The 20,755-nt window shown below is 38.3% G+C and overlaps 1 protein-coding gene and 1 pseudogene across 3 annotated transcripts in view; one reads left to right on the top strand and one right to left on the bottom strand.

Moving 5' to 3' along the window:
• ANKRD12 (ankyrin repeat domain 12) overlaps nt 1–20,755 on the bottom strand; it is a 114,539-nt gene that overhangs the window by 27,802 nt on the left and 65,982 nt on the right. The window contains exon 2 of one of the 3 annotated variants that reach the window (XM_055127429.1): nt 17,483–17,562. The exons of the other annotated variants lie outside the window; for them this stretch is intronic. Within the exon in view, the coding sequence (XP_054983404.1) occupies nt 17,483–17,546 (64 nt within the window). The 5' untranslated portion in view covers nt 17,547–17,562. The remainder of the gene's footprint in view (nt 1–17,482; nt 17,563–20,755) is intronic. 3 annotated transcript variants of the gene reach the window in all.
• On the top strand, nt 9,563–9,675 carry LOC129402834 (U6 spliceosomal RNA; annotated as a pseudogene).

Genomic DNA, 20,755 nt, shown 5'->3' on the forward strand with positions numbered 1-20,755 from the left:
GAGGTCATACGGGGGAAGGGTGACGTGTGCCGAATGTAGACTAGGGACTGAACACAATGGCCACTCAACACCTTTACTGCAAACCACAACACCTAATCAGAGAGAGAGAACAAAAGGCAATACCCTGCCATAGTGGCAGGGTGGGGTGGGGGGAGACGGGACTGGGTAGGGTGGGAGGGATGCTGGGTTTACTGGTGGTGGAGAATGGGCACTGGTGAAGGGATGGGTTCTCGAACTTTGTATGGAGGAAACATGAGCACAAAAATGTATAAATCTGTAACTGTACCCTCACAGTGATTCACTAATAAAAAAATTTTTAAAAAAAAGGCTAAATTAAAATGGAGCCTATTTCCTCATACCACACAACCAAGCAGCAATTAAACTTAATTTGCCTTGAAGTAGCTGAGGCTTCAAGAAGGATGAGACTAGTCACGAAAAAAAGGGTATAACCCCCTCTCCCACCAAAATGAAAAACAATGGTGGTATTTACAGGTGTTTAATTATGGCCATAAAATTTGATATTAAAATCAAGGGTTCTGCAGTTTATGTGGTATGAGAAAAAAAAAGATGGAGCCTATTTAATTTGAAGCACTTAACATTATTATTACCTTTTTTTTTTTAATAGTTACAAAGCTTTCATGTTTGAGCTTTGGTCTTATAATGATCAAACACCTACCCCTTCACCAGTGCACATTAACTACATCTTAATGTTAGTTTTACACATCTCCAGGCACTGCTGACACTAAATAGCTGTTAACATACTTGATGGCATACTTACAACTGTGGTGCTGGCACACAGCTTGACTGTGGTGTGCTAGAGCACAGACTTTGCAGTACTGCTGTGACTCACTTAGCATAAGGGGTGGTGCCAGAGAGCAGACACTCCAATTTACCCCTACAGGGCTAATGCTCTATGACTGAGCTATTGGTGGGCCTCCAACATTTTTTCTGGTTTCCAAATATTGTGGTGGTGGTGGTGATGGTAGTGGGGTGGTTTGGACAAATGGAAGTGCTCAGGACTTATTCCTTGTCCTGCTTAGGGATCACTCCTAGCAGTGCATGGGGGACTATTATGTGATGTTAGGGACTGAACAAGGGCCAGCTGAGCGCAAGGGTAGTGTCTTAATTTTACTACAATTGCTCTAGGTTCTGGCTTCCAACATTTTATCTTTTTTTAACAAAGCAGCAGCAACCATCTGGAGCAGATATGAGCAATGTAGGGAGATGACAGCATATAAAGTACTTCTTCCTTTAAAACATTTAAAAAATGGTGACAAAATATTTTGCAAATAATTTGATGTACCTGACAAATAATCCGATTTCTTATGCCTGGCAGTAGAAGAAAATGCTGGGCTTTTGAGATGATTGGAAGTAGGGGTTGAAAGTGATGGCTCAAAGGGCTGGAATGCATGGTTCAAAATTTGGTGAGATCCAAAATTAATGAAAGGCCAAATTAGCAATTAAAATCTAGAAAACATCACATTTTGGGAGAATGAGTGATATATCATGAGATGTTAAAACTCAATGTCATGTTTAAGTCTCTACTTTTCCTGAGATACAACTATTTAATATATAACTTCCTGGACTTCCAAAACAACTATTTAGTCTATTACTTCCTGGATTTCTTTCAACCTCCTCTAAATCGATTGAAAACATTCAATATGAGACTCAACAATAAATCTCTCAGAAGAGAGCACAGAATGATAGGCCCTGGACATGCCTCCAGACACGGGGCCAGGCTGTTTCACTCGGGGCAACCCGGAGGGGGGCGGGTGAGGTCCCCTCCCTGCCCCAGTGGACCCTGGCAGCTGAAAATCTCCAGAACTCAACTGCTGCCATGCTTCCGACTGCTCTCCATATGCTCAGATGAGTCAATGTACTCCTGGACATCTCATACTTTATACCCCCCATATACCAAAAGTAGCACAGCACATTTGATAGGGTTTAAAATAGAAGGCAACCAATCTTAGGGGGAAATATATTTATCACTGTATCACTGTCATGCCCTTGCTCATAGATCTGCTCGAGCGGGCACCAGTAACATCTCCTTTGTGAGATTTATTGTTACTGTTTTTGGCATATCGAATACGCCCGGGTAACTTGCCAGGCTCTGCCGTGAATGCGTGATACTCTCCGTAGCTTGCCGGGTTCTCCAAGAGGGGAGGAGGAATCGAACCCGGGTTGGCTGTGCCTACCGCTGTGCTATCACTCCAGTCTCACATATCTATGTAAATAGATATGTGTGTATAAATATATTTGGGCTATTAGCAATAGCACAGCGGGTAGGGCATTTGCCTTGCACATGGCCAACCCGGGTTCGATTCCTCTGCCCCTCTCGAAGAGCCCAGCAAGCTACCCGTGGCGTATTCGATATGCCAAAAACAGTAACAACAAGTCTCACATGGAGACGTTACTGGTGCCCACTAGAGCAAATCAATGAGCAAGGGGATGTCAAGTGATACAGCGATGTGTGTATGTGTAACCCTCCCAACCCCCGCCACACACACACACACACACACACACACACACACACACACACACACACACACACACACACATGCACAAAGCTCACCTATACAACCTATAACATGTTACTAATCCTTTATAGAAGGGCTTAATGGCTCCTGGGTGAAACAACAATCTTTATACACTCTCCTCTTTTTGTATCATTTTTAGCAGATTATTCGTAACAAGCAATACAAAATAAATTATTTTGATTCTGCTTTGGGGGCAGGGTTTGGGGTTTGGAAGCATTCGAAATATGGTGGTGGGAAAGTATAATGGTGGGATTGGTCTTTGAATATTAAATGGAATCAAATATTGTGAACAACTTTATACAAATTAAAATTTAAAAAAGAAAAAGAAAACATACAACTCACTACTTTCCCTTCCACAACTGCTGCTTCTCTAAATCTGATTCAATCACAATACTTCTTAATCTCTATGATATAACAATCCAGTTACAAAAAAAACCCCAGACCTAATTTCAACACTCTCAATTCTTTTTTTTTTTTAATCAGTTTATTTTTAATTAGAGAGTCATCGTGAGGGTACAGTTACAGATCCATACATTTTTGTGCTCATGCTTCCCCCATACAAAGTTCAATAACCCATCCCTTCACCAGTGCCCATTCTCCACCACCAGTAAACCCAACATCCCTCCCCCCCTCCCCAGACCTGTCTCCCCCCACCCCACCCTGCCACTATGGCAGGGAATTCCCTTTTGTTTTCTCTCTCTGATTAGGTGTTGTGGTTTGCAATAGAGGTGTTGAGTGGCCATTGTGTTCAGTCTCTAGTCTGTATTCCACCCGCCTCACCCTTCCCCCACATGACCTCCAACCACATTTTACTTGGTGGTCCCTTCCCTGAGTTACCCAGAATGAGAGACCAGCCTCCAAGCCATGGAAACATTCTCCTGGTACTTATTTCTACTATTCTTGGGCGTTAGTCTTATAGTCTATTATTCTATATTCCACAGATGAGTGCAATCTTTCTATGTCTGTCTCTCTCTTTCTGACTCATTTCACTTAGCATGATACTTTCCATGTTGATCCACTTATATGCAAACGTCATGACCTCATTTTTTCTAACAGCTGCATAGTATTCCATTGTATAGATGTACCAGAGTTTCTTCAACCAGTCATCTGTTCTAGGGCACTCGGGTTTTTTCCAGATTCTGGCTATTGTAAACAGTGCTGCGGACAACACTCTCAATTCTTAAATTCCCAAATAAAAATGCTCAGTTTCAATTTATGGACTATCTCTTAGGTTCACCTATTTCTCTTTGCATCAAATTCTGATACAGTATGTACTACCAAGACAGTATCTCTGCATTCCAGGGCTTCCTACTCTTAGATAAAGTAAAATCCCAAAAACAGCATAGGACTTTTCAAATCTGAAGTACTACCTCTAAAATTTTGAAATAACTAGCTCCATTTCAGAAACAGAGAGTTGGAGTCATCAAGATGCCTGGTCCAAAGTCACCTCACCACCAGGGTTTTTTTCTGTCTGGAAGATTTACTAGTGTGCTCCATATTGTCTTCCAGGTTTCATTCCTTCTTGCCACACAGTCTTCTACTTCTTCTCCCCAAGCTTCTGTGTGCATTCTAACAGCTGCTCTTTATGGTTTTCTATTTACTTAACTAGGAAATATTTTCAACTAGTGTTCCTGGAGATAAGCAGCTCAGTGATTTATATACAGAATGACAGTTCAGAAGGTGAGGCAGCTCAGCCTCCCTCCAACCAAGGTCTAATCCCCAGCACTGTATCCTCCCCTGAGCACTGCCAGCGGTGGTCTCTCCCCAATTCTGCCCCAAACGCAAGCAAAGAAACACCAACTAGTTTACCACTAGCCTGTTTTCAATCTATGTAAATTAACAAATTTGAAATAGAAGAAAATTCTTGAAAAAAATATATTTCTTCAGTGAAACAATGAAGATAGAATGAGCAAAGCCTAGACTCATAAAACGGACGAGGCCTGGCGTCACAGTGCAGCAGGCGGGGCGCTAGCCTTACACAAGGCAGACCCAGGTTCCCGGCACTTCCTAGGGTTCCCCCAGCCCACCAGGAGAGATCTGTGAGCAGAGAACCAAGATTAAGCTCTGAACAATGCTGGGTATGACCCAAATACAAATTACCAGACTTACTTTAAGAGATACTAAAATCTCTAAAACATTTCTTTCTTTTTTTTTTTTGTGCAGATACCAACGAAAGTAATTTCCCAATGAAATTACTTCAAGAATAATTAGGAAGAGTAGTAAAATGGCTTAAAAATTTTTTTGAGGGGAGCATACCCAGTGCTCAGGATTTACTCCTGACATGAATTGGGGACCCTACAGGATACTGGGGATCAAACCCAGGTCGGTGGCCTACAAGGTAAAGCCCTACATGTTATACTGTACCTCCAGCTATCATAAGATGATATTATTAGTGCTGGGTAGTAAGTATTTACTAACATACTACTTGTTTTTGCACATACATATTTCTGTAATAAAAACATTAAAGTACTTACAATAGTATTTAATCTATTAAATGTCTAACAATGTACAGTAGAAAATAAAAAAATTATTTTGGGAATTCAAAAACTCCCGAACACTAGCTAGTCTAAACATGCATTTTGCCAATAGAAAACATGCACCATATTGAAAATAGAGTATTATACTGAAGATAAATTGATGGCACACTTAGTAACAGGTATCATTTAGCTACTAAAAGAATATTGCACACAGGCTTGCCCTGAGTCCCCCACCCCCCGCCACATGAGACTGAATCCACTGAAAAACCCAGGTACGAAGAAAATCTCCATGCCTCTAGAGCCCAGAATGGGCTGGCCTCCAAGCATCTCCCTGCACTTCCGCTTCCCTGTCAGTCATGCTCATGAACTAACTGCCTCTGGGCGATTTAAGTGCATTTAATGGCCATGATCCAGACTCACAAATTAATCTCGGATTCCTCTGGATCCCCAAATCCCCACCCAATTTTTCTTTTAAATTGAACTCCTGTTCTAGCACCCTATGAAAAACATTGTAGAGTTCCAGGAGACAATCATGCCACTGATATACCAAGAGTAGCACACCACATTTAATGCGGTGTAAGGTAGAAGACAACCAATCTTTTTTTTTTTTCCCTGCTTTTTGGGTCACACCCGGCAATGCACAGGGGTTACTCCTGGTTCACGCACTCAGGAATTACCGCTGGTGGTGCTCGGGGGACCATATGGGATGCTGGGAATCGAACCGGGGTCAGCCGTGTGAAACACAAACGCCCTAGTCACTGTGATATCACTCCAGCCCCAAGACAACCAATCTTGATAAAAAAAAATATATATATATATATATATATATACATATATATGTACGTACACACACACACACTAGCACACAAGACTCACTCTAACACTTTAACAACATGTTAATAATCTCTAATTCAGAGGCTTAATGGCTCCAAGATGAGATATAATTTTCACACACTTTCCTCTAAGGAAACCTTCTTGGATCATTTTTAGTCAATTATTCATAACAAGCAATACAAAATAAATTATTTAGCATCTGCCTTTGTGGCAGGCTTGAGTGGTTGTGGGAAAACTGGAAATAAAGGTGGTGGGAAGGTGGAATGGTGATGGGATTGGTGTTGAAATATTGAATGTAATAGGGTTGAATATCCTTACACTCACCCTCAAATATATGATCATCTATTCTTTGATAAGGGAGCAAGAAAAGCCTCTTTAACAAAGGTACTGGCAAAACTGGACAGCTACATGCAAAAAAAAAAAGGGGGGGGCTCAAACCTCTACCTAACACCATGTACTGAAGTCAAATCAAAATGGATTAAAGACCTCAACATCAGACCATAATCCATAAGGTACATTGAAGACAACGTTGGCAAAACCCTCCACAACAATGAAGCTAAAGGTATCTTCAAAGATGACACTCCACTGACCAAGCAAGTAGAAACAGAAGTAAACAATGGGACTATCTTAAACTAAGAAGCTTCTGCACCTCAAAAGAAACAGTGACCAGAATACAAAAACAATTTACAGAATGGGAAAGGATATTCACCAAATACCCATCTGATAAGGGGTTGATCTCAAGGATACATAAGGCACTGGTTGAACTCTACAAGAAGAAAACATCCAACCCCAACAGAAAATGCGGCAATGAAAGGAATAGAAACTTTCTCAAATAAATCTGAACGGCCAAAAGGCACATGAAAAAATGCTCTACATCACTAATCATCAGGGAGATGCAGATCAAAACAAGTATGAGATATCATCTTATACCACAGAGACTGGCACACACTAAAAAGAAAAGCAACCGGTGTTGGTGTGGATGTGGGAAGAAAGGGACCCTCCTTCATTGATGGTGGAAATGCTGACTGGTTTTAGAAAACAGTATGGACGCTTTTCAAAAAATTAGAAAATTGAGCTCCCATTTGACTCAGCAATACCACTTCAGGGAATATATCCCAGAGATGCAAAAAAGTGTAGTCGAAATGAGATCTGCACTTGTATGTTCATTGCAGCATGGTTTACAATAACCAGAATCTGGGAAAAACCAAGTGTCCGTTAACAGATGACTGGTTATAGAAACTTTGGTATATCTACACAATGGAATATACTATGCAGGTGTTAGAAAAGATGAAGTTATGAAATTTGTGTATAAGTGGATCAACATGGAAAGTATCATGCTAAGTGAAATGAGTCAGAGAGGGACAGACATAGAAAGATTTATATTTTTTTATAAAAATATATATTCCACTCATCTATGGAATATAAAGTAACAGAATGGGAGGCTAACACCCAAGAATATTAAGTATCAGGAGGTTTGCTCCATGGCTTGGAAGCTGGCCTGACATGGTGGGGGAAAGGGGAGCTCAGATAGAGAAGGGAACACCAAGTAAAGGGTGTTTGGAGGGCCTTTGGCATTGGGAGATGTGTGCCAAAAGTAGACTGTAGACCGAACACAATGGCCACTTCATACCTCTATTGTACAACACCCAAAAGGAGAGAGAGAGAGAGCAAAAGGGAATGCCCGCCACAGAGGCAGGGTGGGGTATGGGAAATGAGGTGGGTGGGAGGGCGAGTGGGAGGGTACTGGGATCACTGCTGGTGGAGAATGGGCACTGGTGAAGGGATGGGTACTCGAGCATTGTATGACTGAAATGCAAGCACGGAAGTTTATAAGTCTGTAACTGTACCTCATGGTGATTCACTAATAAAAAAAATAAATATTGAATGTAATCAATTACAGTGAACAACTTTTTGAAAATAAAAAAATGAAAAAACATAATATTGCAGTTATATATGACACAAGGATTCTCTAGCTCTCAACAGGGTCTGAAGAAGGGCCCAGGTGATCTTCCTAGGACTGAGGTAAGCACAACACAAACCTAGTTTATGCAGTGTGTACAGAATACATCTGACAGGGCACTGATATAATAAATACTAAGTCATCGCTGAGCAAAAGAGGGAAACTGTATCATGTTAATTGTTTAAGATAAAAACTCAAGCTGAAGAACCTGGAGATACGGCTTAGCAAGGAAGCATGTCCCTTGCATGAGTAAACCCCCAAGTTCAAACCAACTTCAGATACTTGTTTTCTTATTGAGACACAATGAAAATATGTGACCTTTAAATGGGTATTAGTGGATGGAGAGATGTAGTAGGTGCTTGCTGGCATACAGCCAGGTCCTCTCTGATGTCCAGCATCACACACGGTGACCTGAACTCCACTGGGTATGGCCCTTAGCTGCACCCGCTCTCAACAAAACAAAGCAAAATCAAGACTCCTCCTTTCGGGTTTTTTTTTTTTTTTTTGCTTTTTGGGTCACACCCAGCGATGCTCAGGGGTTACTCCTGGCTTTGCACTCAGGAATTACTCCTGGCAGTGCTTGGGGGACCATATGGGATGCTGGGGATCAAACCCAGGTTGGCCTCGTGCAAGGCAAACGCCCTACCCGCTATGCTATCGCTCCGGCCCCAAGACTCCACTTTTCATGTAAATAATGGACATGTGTGTGTGACAAATTTGAGGGAGAAGGAGGAAGTGCCACACATGGTGGTGCCTTGGGATCATGTGGTGTGGGCAATGAACCCGAGTCCTGCATGCAGGAGGGCACTCTCTAGCCTGTAATACATCTTTGTCATGTTGTCATGGGGGAAGGCAATGAGGGAAAAGCTCTAACAGTGAAACAAGAAGCAATTTACCTATATTAGTGACAAAGACTAAATATTTTCTCATAAAAAATAGTAGTCATTATTTGACTACTACTTGTATATGCGTTTTAGTACTTCTCAGAGAAGTGACAGTGGAAATGCTTATGGAACAGAGAAGGAAGAATACAATTACATAAACTTGGTGATTAATTTACTAATTGCAGTTTTACTCAATTATATGATTTAAAAGTCTTTACAATTTATTATGGAAGAGAATGTTTGAAATAATTTCTGCTGAAAACTTAAAATGCCATACTTATATGTGTAAGTTTAAAAATTGTCTCTCTTATCATTTTATCTTTTTATTGCTCAAAATAATAACACTGGGAATTAAAACTAGAAGAGTAAAAAAGAATTAAAATCTAGAGAATTCCTGACTTTTCTAGGTGCCAGGGCTTGAACCCAAAGTCTTACATATAAAAGCTGAGCTTTTATGATTAATGCCATTATAAAAAATGTGGGAGGTAAAATGATGCTTATAATTTGCCATGTCAAAACCTCTACTTTCAAAACAATACGAATAGCCATTTTTTTTTGGGGGGTGTGTGTATGTACTCAGCGTTAAGCACTCTTTATTGCCAAGTACCTAAATTCCCCTATTATCAATCAGGCCCCTGAGCATCTTCCTATACTTAAAATGCTATTGAAAACCAAAATGAGACTCTCTATGTGGACTATTGTCATTTTATCCAGATAGCCTAATCAAACGTCTCTATCGGTCTTTTTTATGACTTCTTTTGTTGGTTTACTTAAAAATAACATTTACTTTTCTCTGTTATGAAAGCAAAACAATTCATTTTAGAAAACCAAGGGAACAGAGATGGGTAAATAAGACAATTACCAAAGATGGTAATTTTTCAAAACCTAAAAGCACATATACTAAAATTGGAATGATACAGAGAAGATAAGCATAGACCCTGTGCAAGGATAACATGCAAACTTGTGAAGCATTCCATATTTTTGTACCTGAGAAGAGACGACTGGTTAAAGAAACTTTGGTTCATCTACACAATAGAACACTATGCAGCTGTTAGGAAAGATGAAGTCACAAAATCTGCATGTAAGTGGATGGACATAGAGAGTACCATGCTAAATGAAATTAGAGAGTGACAGACACAGAATGACTGCACTCATTTGTGGAATATAAAGTAACAGAATAGGAGACTAACACCTAAGGACAGTAGAGATAAGGCCAGGAGGATTGCACCATGGCTTGGAAACTGGCCTCAAAGGCTGGGGGGAAAGGCAACTAGGACAGAGAAAGGATCACTAAGTAAATGATGGTTGGAGCGATTGCTCAGGATGGGAGACATGTGCTAAAAGAAGACTATGGATCAAACATTGTGGCCTCTTAGTACCTGTATTGCAAACCACAATACCCAAAAGGAGAGAGAAAGAGAGAGTAAGAGGGAATGCGCCTGTCACAGAGGCAGGTAGTGAGAAAAGGTGGGGGTGGCGGGAGGGATACTGGGAATACTGGTGGTAGAAAATGGGCACTGGTAGAGGGATGTGTGCTCAATCATTGTATGAGTGAAACGTAATCATGAAAGTCTGTAACTATAAATAAAAAAAATTAATGTTTTTATTCAAATTCAACTGATGTGTATGCTCATGACTGCGCTGAGGAATCACTTGGGGGGACCAAATATAGTGCTGGTGCCATGGAAGGAACTTGGGTTACCTACATGCAAGGCAAGTACTTTACCCAATGAATACTTTCTGAACCTAGGACTATTTTGTATCTTCTATATTACCCGACCAAAGGAAATTTATCATTATCATTTCAGAAAATATGCCTAGATTTTACAAATAGTCCCAAATCATGTTATGTTCTTGCTTGCATTAAATTTAATCCATAAGGGGCTGGAGAGATAGCACAGCGGGTAGGGCGTTTGCCTTGCACGCGGCCGACCTGGGTTCAAATCCCAGTATCCCATATGGTCCCCTGAGCACAGCCAGGGGTAATTCCTGAGTGCAGAACCAGGAGTAACCCCTGTGCATCGCCAGGTGTGACCCAAAAAGAAAAAAAAAAATGTAATCCATAACTTTTTTTTGGGGGGTATCACACCCAGCTGTGCTTAGCGATTACTCCTGGCTATGACTCAGGGATCACTCCTGGAAGGCTTGGGGTACCACGGGGAGTGCCACTGACGGAAACCGGATGATCTGCTATGTGCAAGGCAAATGCTCCAGCCTCTCACCAGGTTAGATTATAAGCCTTCATATATCATTAGCATATCACAATGAACCCCACAAATTTAATCTCACACAATGTGTACTGTTTACTCTTTTGATAACATTCTTCACAAAGCTCTGACTTTTTTGGTGGGGAAAAGGGTGATAGGACACACCAAGTGGTGTAGGGCTCACCTGGTAGTGTTCAGGAGACCATATGCAGTTCTGGGGGTTGAAGCAGGGTCAGCCTTATGCAAGACAAGAGCCTTATACTATCCTACTACTACCCTAATACTATCTTTCCAGTTTCAAAGTTCCGACACTTGGTTCTAACAAATGCCAATTACTGTCTCTTTTGAACCTTTCAACAAAATCTTTAGCATAATCTTTATTTTAGACTTACTAGGAGTCACTTATAGTTGAATTCCTTATCAGGAAAAGTGTATGGAGAATGTTTTTCAGGGGGCCTTCTCAAGCAGTGCTCAGGGGGCCTCCTAGTCCCACTGGTAATTCTTGATCAATGGAATCGGTGGGTCAACAGAAGGAACTGAGGATGCATGTTCTAACTCTGTGTGGTAGGGAATATTTAGGTCAAACTTGGCGGTGCTGAGGATCCCCAGGGCTGAACCCACTGACAAGGGAACACAGACTACTGAAAACCAAACAGGGTTTTTTGAATGCTAACCATGCACCTAATCACTGCATATTCTCCTAAACCTTAAGATATATATGATATATACATATGATATGTATATGTATATATGATAATAGCATCATATAAATATCATATATACATATGATGTATATTATCATATACACATATATATATATGATGCTATTACCACCCCCAACCCAGATATGCTCTGGGCTTACTCCTAACTCTGTGCTCACAGATCATTCCTGGTGGAGTTTGGGAGACCATATGGAGTTCTGGGGATCAAACCGGGTTGACCTTCGCAAGGCAAACACCTTACTGACTGCACTGTCACCACTTCCCCCTTTTATTCAGTTTTTGGGCCACAATCTGGTATTGCAAGTACTTTATCTGTTACACTATCTTTTTGACTCCCAAAAATGTTTTCTTTAGCCCTTATACTTAATGTCAGAGTTGGCTGAGAATGAATTTTAGATTTAAAATAATTTTTCATAAAATATTGTAATGGGAGTTCAATCTGTCTTCTAACAACATAATTATGGATGAGAAGTCTGATACTAGCCTCTTTCCTTTGTCAACAACACTCAATGTTTCCCTCTAATTCTGGGCAGTTATCAGATTTTTAAAAATTTTGCTCTTGTAGTAATGACATCTAGATGTGGACTTTTCCCTGATTAAATTTCCTTTTCATACTAAAAATCAGTTTTTCTTCAAAAAATGAATATGCTATTCACTTAAATATGTTCCTAACACATGATTTTGTAAGATGAAAACTGTGTCTTTTTATTAACATTTTCTTCATATTTCCAGTTGTGTTTAAAAGAATATACTTTATACATTTCCCTTCTCTTAGGTCTTATTTTTTTCCCCCTTCTCTTAAGTTTTAAATGAAATCTTAGCTATGTCCAGCTGAGTCTTTAATCCTATACCACATTATTTATTTGCTATGATAAATACTTTAAATTCCAAGGATTTCCTGGTCTAATTTTTTTCCACAGTAACCTTTTGTTATGCTTAGTGGATAAAATGTTGTTTTTTGGTTTTGTTTTTGTTTTTTGGGTCACACCCGGCAATGCACAGGGGTTACTCCTGGCTCATGCACTCAGGAATTACTCCTGGCGGTACACGGGGGACCATATGGGATGCTGGAAATCGAACCTGGGTCAGCCGAGTGCAGGGCAAACGCTCTCTCTGCTGTGCTATCACTCCAGCCCCCTAAAATGCCATTTTAGAATCTCCAAGAGTACTGAAAGTTTACCGTCTGCTCCTAATGTTGTTTATATTTTCTAGGATCAATTGTTGAGTTTGTTCATCTTAGCTCATTTTATCTTTCAGTTGATCTTCCCCAAACCTTTGGATTTTTTTGCATAATGACACAGGGAAAAACTCATTTCTTAGTTCTACAATTTGTGAATAGGTTAAGTGAATAGCCTTTTATATGGTGACCTGTGATTTGTCAATCTCAGTCTTTTACTGAGACTGTTCCCTAAAAAGGAGGATTTAAATTGCAGGAATTCCCTGGGGCTTCACTGCATTAATACTTCACAACTTTGGCATGCCTGTCTACCAATTATGTTTATGTTACAATAGTTCACTCTGCATGAATCTACTTAAAAACCAGTTATATGTATGCAACCTAGCAAAAAAGGGGTACTACTAGATAGAGAGTTTGCCTTGCATGTAGCTGAGCCAGGTTCAATCCAGAGCATCCCATATGGTCCCCTGAGCACCACTGGGTGTGACCCAAAAAGGAAAAAAAAGGCAAAAAAAAAAAAAAAGCAGTACTAGAAAAATACACCTAAATTCTAGGAAATAATCTTTACAGGTTACATATTATACTAAATTGAAACACTGCTTAGAGAAAGGGAATACGTACCTTTATAGTTTCTTCCAAAATTCCATTTCTAACCTCAACTGTCACATAGTAAGTTATTTTAATTATACATTATAGGAAAGATAGTCACACACATGTTTAGAAATAAGTATACCAAAAGGAACACATTATCACACAGGAGAATTAACTGAAAGTTTAGAGTGAGTTGAAAAAGAATATAATTAACAGTGGAAAATAAGCAAAAATGGAAAGTAAGTCAGAAGCAAAGCCTAAAAGCCTACCTAAGAAGTAAAATAAAAACCCACAGCATTCTATACATTCCTTCTTATATACCGCCTTTCTACTAAAATGTAACAAATTGATAATATCCTAACGACGATTTTTTTTCCTGCCTGAAAAGTACAACTAGCATCACTACAAAAATTCTGATGTCACTAAAGGAAACTGACAAAAATTACCCAGTTTCAGCTATTCCATTATAAACATGAATATAAATGTTACATGGCGGTCCTTTCAATCATAACTAGACAAAATATTCTATTGCAGAAGATGATATTTACTAAGTCTGAACTCATCTAAATATATATGTAACAAACATTTTAAAATCAAATATTCTTTTTTTAAGGTTCTGCCCAAATGTACTCTTTACAGAATTTAGTCTCAAAATATTTGGTAATACCTCAACTACCAAAGTTTGTGACAGACTCACTTTAAGATAGGAATTGATGAAAATTGAATTTTTAAGAAAAATCATCAAATTACCATTTTAAACAAAAAAAAACTATTTTGGAAACTGCAAAAATAAGCATGTTATGTATTCTTGGTAAACATAACTAAAACTCTTTGATTATCATATTTATATAAACCTCAAAGAACTATATTAGCAAGCTTATTTTATGTAATATTTAACATGTTTAATATATTCATTTGCAGATAGAAAAAATCATTTGCAACCATTTCCCACTTTTCTACTACAGAATAAAAAACCCACAAAACTCGTTTTTCATAAAAACATTCCAGCAAAGGATATGAATGGCTCAAGTCGTAGAGCATATGTTTTCTTGGAAGTAGTGTGCTCAATACCTGGTACAAGATCTCTAGAAAATGGACAGTTACAGTCCCCACAAAATTTTTTTAAAAATTTTAAATCCTCCATTAGAATTAAAAATTCTTAAGTTTAGAACCAGGTTGATAAAATTAATCCACACAAAATCCATGATAAAATAGGTACTGGTTTAAATATACTGACTTTCAGATAAGAACACTGTAGAGTTTTTATATGAAATTCAGTTAGAAAATGATTATATTTAAGGAAAGTCTGGAAAACCTGAAATTCAGATTTGTGTGGAGAGTGCATCTTGGATATTACATAGCAGAAGGTAAAAGCAGAGCATGCAAAAACACTATAATATTATTTCTTTTAATCACTAAATAAAAGATTCTTTTTTTTCTTTTTTCTTTTTGGGTCACACCCGGCAATGAACAGGGGTTACTTCTGGCTCTGCACTCAGGAATTACCCCTGGCGGTGCTCAGGGGACCATATGGGATGCTGGGAATCGAACCCGGGTTGGCCACATGCAAACGCCCTACCCACTGTGCTATTGCTCCAGCCCCCTGAATAAAAGATTCTTTCAATGCCTATCATTCTGTATGCTCAGCCCTCAATACAAAATGAATGAGTAATGAATACCCTTTCATTTCTTAGCACAGATCCCACAGAAGGATGTGGGAAAGAGTGTTAAAATAAAAACAGTGCTTTGCTGCTACTCAACAATTTTATTTTGTTTTTTGGGCCATCTTTCAGTTGTATTCAGGGCTTACTCCTGGCTCTCAACTTAGGGATCATTCCTGGTGGTACTCAGGGGACCGAACCTGGGCAGGCTGCATGCAAGGCAAATAACCTACCCACAGTAGTACACTCCAGCATCTCCGCAATTTTATATCGTTAGTCAAGAATTGAATAATAATCCTGGGTAAGGTTCTTGGGTTATAAATAAACTATGGTATGTCCGAACTGTTACCTAACATATATATATACTGGAAGTAATCTTAAAATGCTACTCGGAAAATAAAAAAATAAAAGTGCTCTTGCATTTTAAGTCTATTGATATGCAACCTCCTTCATGTAGAAAATGCTCTAGCAAGTCTAAATTTCAAGTGATCAAATATGTTGATTGTTTTTTCAAGAAAACCTATTGAAGACTACCTGTAGCTTTTAAATTCTAAGGCAAAAACATCCTAAGAATATTATTTTTTTTCTACTTGTAAGTGATCAAAATCACAAAATTCATCTTACATTTTTGGGCATGTTTTGATTTAAAAAAAAAAAGTATGTCTCGGTCTGTTAATTTTCGAAATACTGTAATTCCATATGTGCTGTGGCAACAGTTATATTTTCTTTTTTCTTTCATTTTTTTTTATAATGTAGGAGCACTACTATTTATTCAGTCACTGATTAAGCTGATTGAACAGGGTATGAAATTAAAAACAGAAAATAAATTTCATAAATGATGAACATATATTAAAAGTTATAGTTTATTGTTTTAATGAGAATGTTAGCAAAGCTTCCAAATACTGGTCATTCTGGGTATTTTATTTATAATACAGAAATCACCTCAGTAAACACTAAAAGGTTACAAAATATCAGTGACTGGAGCTTCTTAATCAGTTTTATTGCAGTTTGTTGATGATGATGGAGCATTTTCTTGCTTAAAGTTATGAAAATAAACAAAATGTCTAGCAGTCATCTGTTACCCAAAAGGTAGGCCAGATAACTGATAGTCAAACTAAGAAAAAGGCAAGGGGTGGGAACAGTAGTTCAGTGGTAAAGCATATGCCTTACATGCATGAGGGCCTGGATTCAACACTAGGCACCCTCCATCACCACCACCACTGAAAAAATAACTCGTTTGGTGATAATAATAAATGATGCTTCCCATTTCGTTCATTGGGTACTCTAATAAAATCTGTAACAAAATCTCTACTTGGCAACGAGTGATTGGCAACTGGAGGGAATGACACTAAGTAACAGAGAGCTACCAATTTCTTATTATCATAATTAGGGTGTTTTGTTTGTTTCTGGCTTCTGGGCCAGTATGTGGCTGTGCTCAGGGCTTACTCCTGGCTCTGTGCTCAGGGATCACTCCTGGTGGTATGGTGCCAGGAATTGAAACTGGGTCTATGTGTGCAAGGCAAGCACCTTACCTGCTATACTAGCTCTCTGACCCCTCACAATTATGTTTTGACTATTTTATGATCTAGCTCTGATTATGATGGAATTCTATACAGGTAAAATAAAATTATTTGTAGCAAATGCTGTTAGAATTCTTATCAGAAATATAATGAAAAGACAGTGGAAAAGGGTCAGAACTAGTGAGGGAAACAACTAAAAAATTATGCAGACTTAAAAGTGCCAAATATTTTTACACAAATAAGTTGTACCAAGTAGGACATATACTCCTGCAACAATAATATAAATGTCTGAAATATACAGGAAAACTGCTGCTCAGTGTTGTTTATGAATTGATAATAATAGGCAAACTATTATTATTAATCTGAGATAAAATAAAGAGCTTATGCCAAAACCAGAAATTAACTTTGATCAGTACATGTTCGACTGACATGTTTTTCATAGCATATCCCCCCTTTTTTGATGAAGGAAGCTATGCAGAAAGTTACATACTGGCTCATGCTCCTTATTGGTAACAATTTGCAAAACTGTTACTTTGAGTGGCACTTGCATAAAGCACATTATTTCATGGAATAAATCATTTTAAAATATGACATATATATAACACCCTTTCATTTATTCCAAATTAAGTTCTGAAACTCATAGTTTTGGCTGTATTTTCTAACTTCACACTTAAAGTGTATCTGTCACATGGATGATGTGATTTACTAGATGGGTGACAATGCTATCAGGCTTTACACATATAACCATATATGGGCAGTTTAATTAATCTTCAATAAATTATTACGTTCTGAATTTAGATCAGATAAACTTCCATAAAGGGCCTAACAAGGACCTCATGTAGATTAAGCAATAAAATTTGGGCAATTTCATCAGTCTTTTTAGCAACTCCAAAATTTTTATATGATACTTACTGATGATTTTTGCCTCATTCCTTGAGGGACTTTGATCAAGCAAAAATTGCCGCACATTCACCATGTGGAAAATAATTATTCTGTAAAATCAATACATAGCTGATGAACACATGACACAAATCAGTGAAAATAAAAAGGTTCTAGAAGTGATGCTCCACTACAATTAAAATTCCAATTCTAGCAAGATGCCTTAATCCTTCTACAGAGAAAACTTGTTATAGCACTTCTAAGAGAATGTTTACAAACTGTTTTTTTTTTCCACAACCACTATTTTCTGGAGAACATTAAAGAGCCCATTATCATATAAATGAGAATGAATATACCACATACAATTTTTAAATAATTTTCAGATCTTTTCAGTATTCTTGTGGAAGTCAATTTCAGCTATAATAATTTTCCTGATTTCTTTTCACCATCTCTAGCCCCACAGAAATTGTGAAAACTGGTGGAAGAAAGAGTATTGGAACACTATATGACTGAAACCTAATAATAGTTTTGTAAGGGTCTCTCTCACAGCGATTCAATAAAAAATTGAAAAAAAAAAACCCCAAAAAACAAAAAAAAACCAGACTTCTTAAACCCAGTTCTCACACTGTATCACAAGTCTGTCATCAAAGCTAGAACATAGAGAGCTCAGCTAGTATTAAAGGCTATAGGTCTTATATTATGCACAGATTAGTATATTGAAATTTTGGCTTTATGTGTCTGTTAAATATATTATTTTAAAATTATGAATAAAAACAATTCAGTCTTAAAATTTTCCTGATTTCACAGAGCACAAAGATATTCAAATGACTTCCACCTTTAATTGGTAGGTGGATATATAAATGTTTTAAAGTAGAAATTGAGGGACTGGAGTGACAGCACAGTGGGTAGGGCATTTGCCTTGTATGAGGCCAACCTGGGGTTGGATCCCTGTCATCCCAAATAGTTCCCCAAGCACCAACAGGAGTAATTCCTGAGCACAGAGACAGAAGTAATCCCTAAGTATCACAAGGTGTGACCCAAAAAGAAAAAACAAAAGAAAAAAACACCACAAATTGATAGTGCTAGGGATCAGAGTGATAGTACAGTGGGCAGGGTGCTTGCCTTGTATACAGCCAACCCCAGTTCGATTCCTAGTATCCCATATGGTCCCCTGAGCACTGCCAGAAGTAACCCCTGAGCATCAGTGGTGTGACCCCAAAACTAAAAAAACAAATGGTGTTAGATGATTATGTATCTTCATTTTTAAATCCTCTACACTCCTAGTGCTTAAATAATACCTATTAATAGAAGTTAAAAACATTAATTGATTAGCTGAGAAGAAGGGAAAAGAGAAAGATGAATTTACAATGACTTACAAGTATAAAACATATATATAGCTGAATGATGCTAATAGTGAGTTAGGTAAAGGAAGAGAAGTGGGAGAAAAAACGAAGTTCTTCTATTCAAGTCCACTGATTTCTTGTATGAACTCTAAAATCCAAAAGGAATCTAAATTTATACCTTCAGAATTTAAGAGAAAGGAAAGGGAAAAGATATGTACAAGATATCTACCTGAAGATGTTATATTGCTGGGAACCAAATTTGGGGCCAGAACAACACAAGGTAAGTATTCTACATTGAACTACGTCTCAACCTAGAACAATTTTTTTTTTCAGTGCCAAAGATGAAACCCAGGACCACACATATGCAAATGTTCTACAGTTGAGCTACAAACCCAGATCTCACCATAAAAACATTGTATGGGATGGGAATGAAAAGAAAAGAAGATGAGATTCTAGAAGGAAACTGAAATAGCACAGATTGAGAAGCTGAAAGCAGGAGAGAATTATGTACTAGCAGTTTAGGAAAATTTTAGGAAGAGCACAATCAAAATTGTCAAGTTCTTTAGAGAAACTAAAAATACAACCAAGGGAACTGGCAGTCAGGAGACCAGGTTTGATGCCAACAGCAGAGACTTGATGGAGTGCACTTGACAAAATTTAGTTGTAAAGGGAAAAGCAGGGGGAACTTATTAATCAGGATGCAGAGTAACAGATGATTTCACTGTATGCATTTATGTGTAGAACAGTTGCCATATGATTCTAGTTCTACCTTCTCTTCCTCTGCCACTTGCCCTGCAACATATGCTTCACCTGTAGCCTAGTGCATCCTTCCAGATTTTGATACATACTTTTAAAACTTCATACAAATATTTATATACATAAACTACATTACAAGTTACCCGAACATTATAAAAAATTAAAATATTAGGATTACTCATCTTGACTTTTAAAATTTTGGTATCTTCAGAAGGACTGGAGCAATAGCACAGTGGGCAGGGTGTTTGCCTTGCATGTGGCCGACCTAGGTTCGATTCCTTATCCCTCTTGGAGAGACTGGCAAGCTACTGAGAGTATCCCTCCCTCCCACACAGCAGAGCCTGGCAAGCCACCCGTGGTGTATTCGATATGCCAAAAACAGTAACAAGTCTCACAATGGAGACGTTACTGGCATCCGCTCGAGCAAATCACCGAGCAATGGGAGGACAGTGCTACAGTGCTGCAGTATCTCAGAAAAATCTCTGCGGGTAATTGATCATCACGAAGATAAAACCTCCAAAATTTGTGTAACAGTCCATGGTATGCCTGTAGCTCTTAATTTATGTGACCAATCACACTAAACCCCATAGATTAGTGACAACACATTTTAGCTATCGCTACTAAAAACATGGTTGAACGGGCTGGAGAGTTAACTTAAGGTTGGAGCACATGTCTAACATGTCCAAGGCCCTGGTTTGACCCCCAAAACTAATGCCTCCACTCACACAAATTAAAATCAGCTACAATATAATACAAGTTATATTGGGCATTAGACCAAAAAGAAATCAGATCTTTTTCAGTTCAGACCTGAGAAATAGCTCAAAGGACTAGAGCATATGCTTCGAGAACAGCAGGTTCAGTTCGATCCCCTAAGCTACATGATCCATGAAGCACCAAGTGAGAGCAGGGTGTGGCCAACCCCACCACCCCCAACAACTTTATTATAATTAACATCCTTATTAAAACTCAAAGTCACATCTCTGGCCAGTGGAAACAAATTATCTCTTAGGACCTTTTGACAAGACCTACTGTTTATGAATTTCTCTTCCAAGAAGGGCTTTCTTTTAGTAGAAAGTAAGAGTACATATAACCTGTGCACAAGAAATGATCATTGCTATTGCCTTAGTAACTGCTTTTAGGTTTTTTCAGTGGCCAAATAAAATTTTGCTACATTTTAAAATTTATTAATAATTTCCAATTTACTACC

The sequence above is a fragment of the Sorex araneus genome, chromosome 2 (assembly GCF_027595985.1).
Source record: "Sorex araneus isolate mSorAra2 chromosome 2, mSorAra2.pri, whole genome shotgun sequence".
Lineage (NCBI taxonomy): Eukaryota > Metazoa > Chordata > Mammalia > Eulipotyphla > Soricidae > Sorex > Sorex araneus.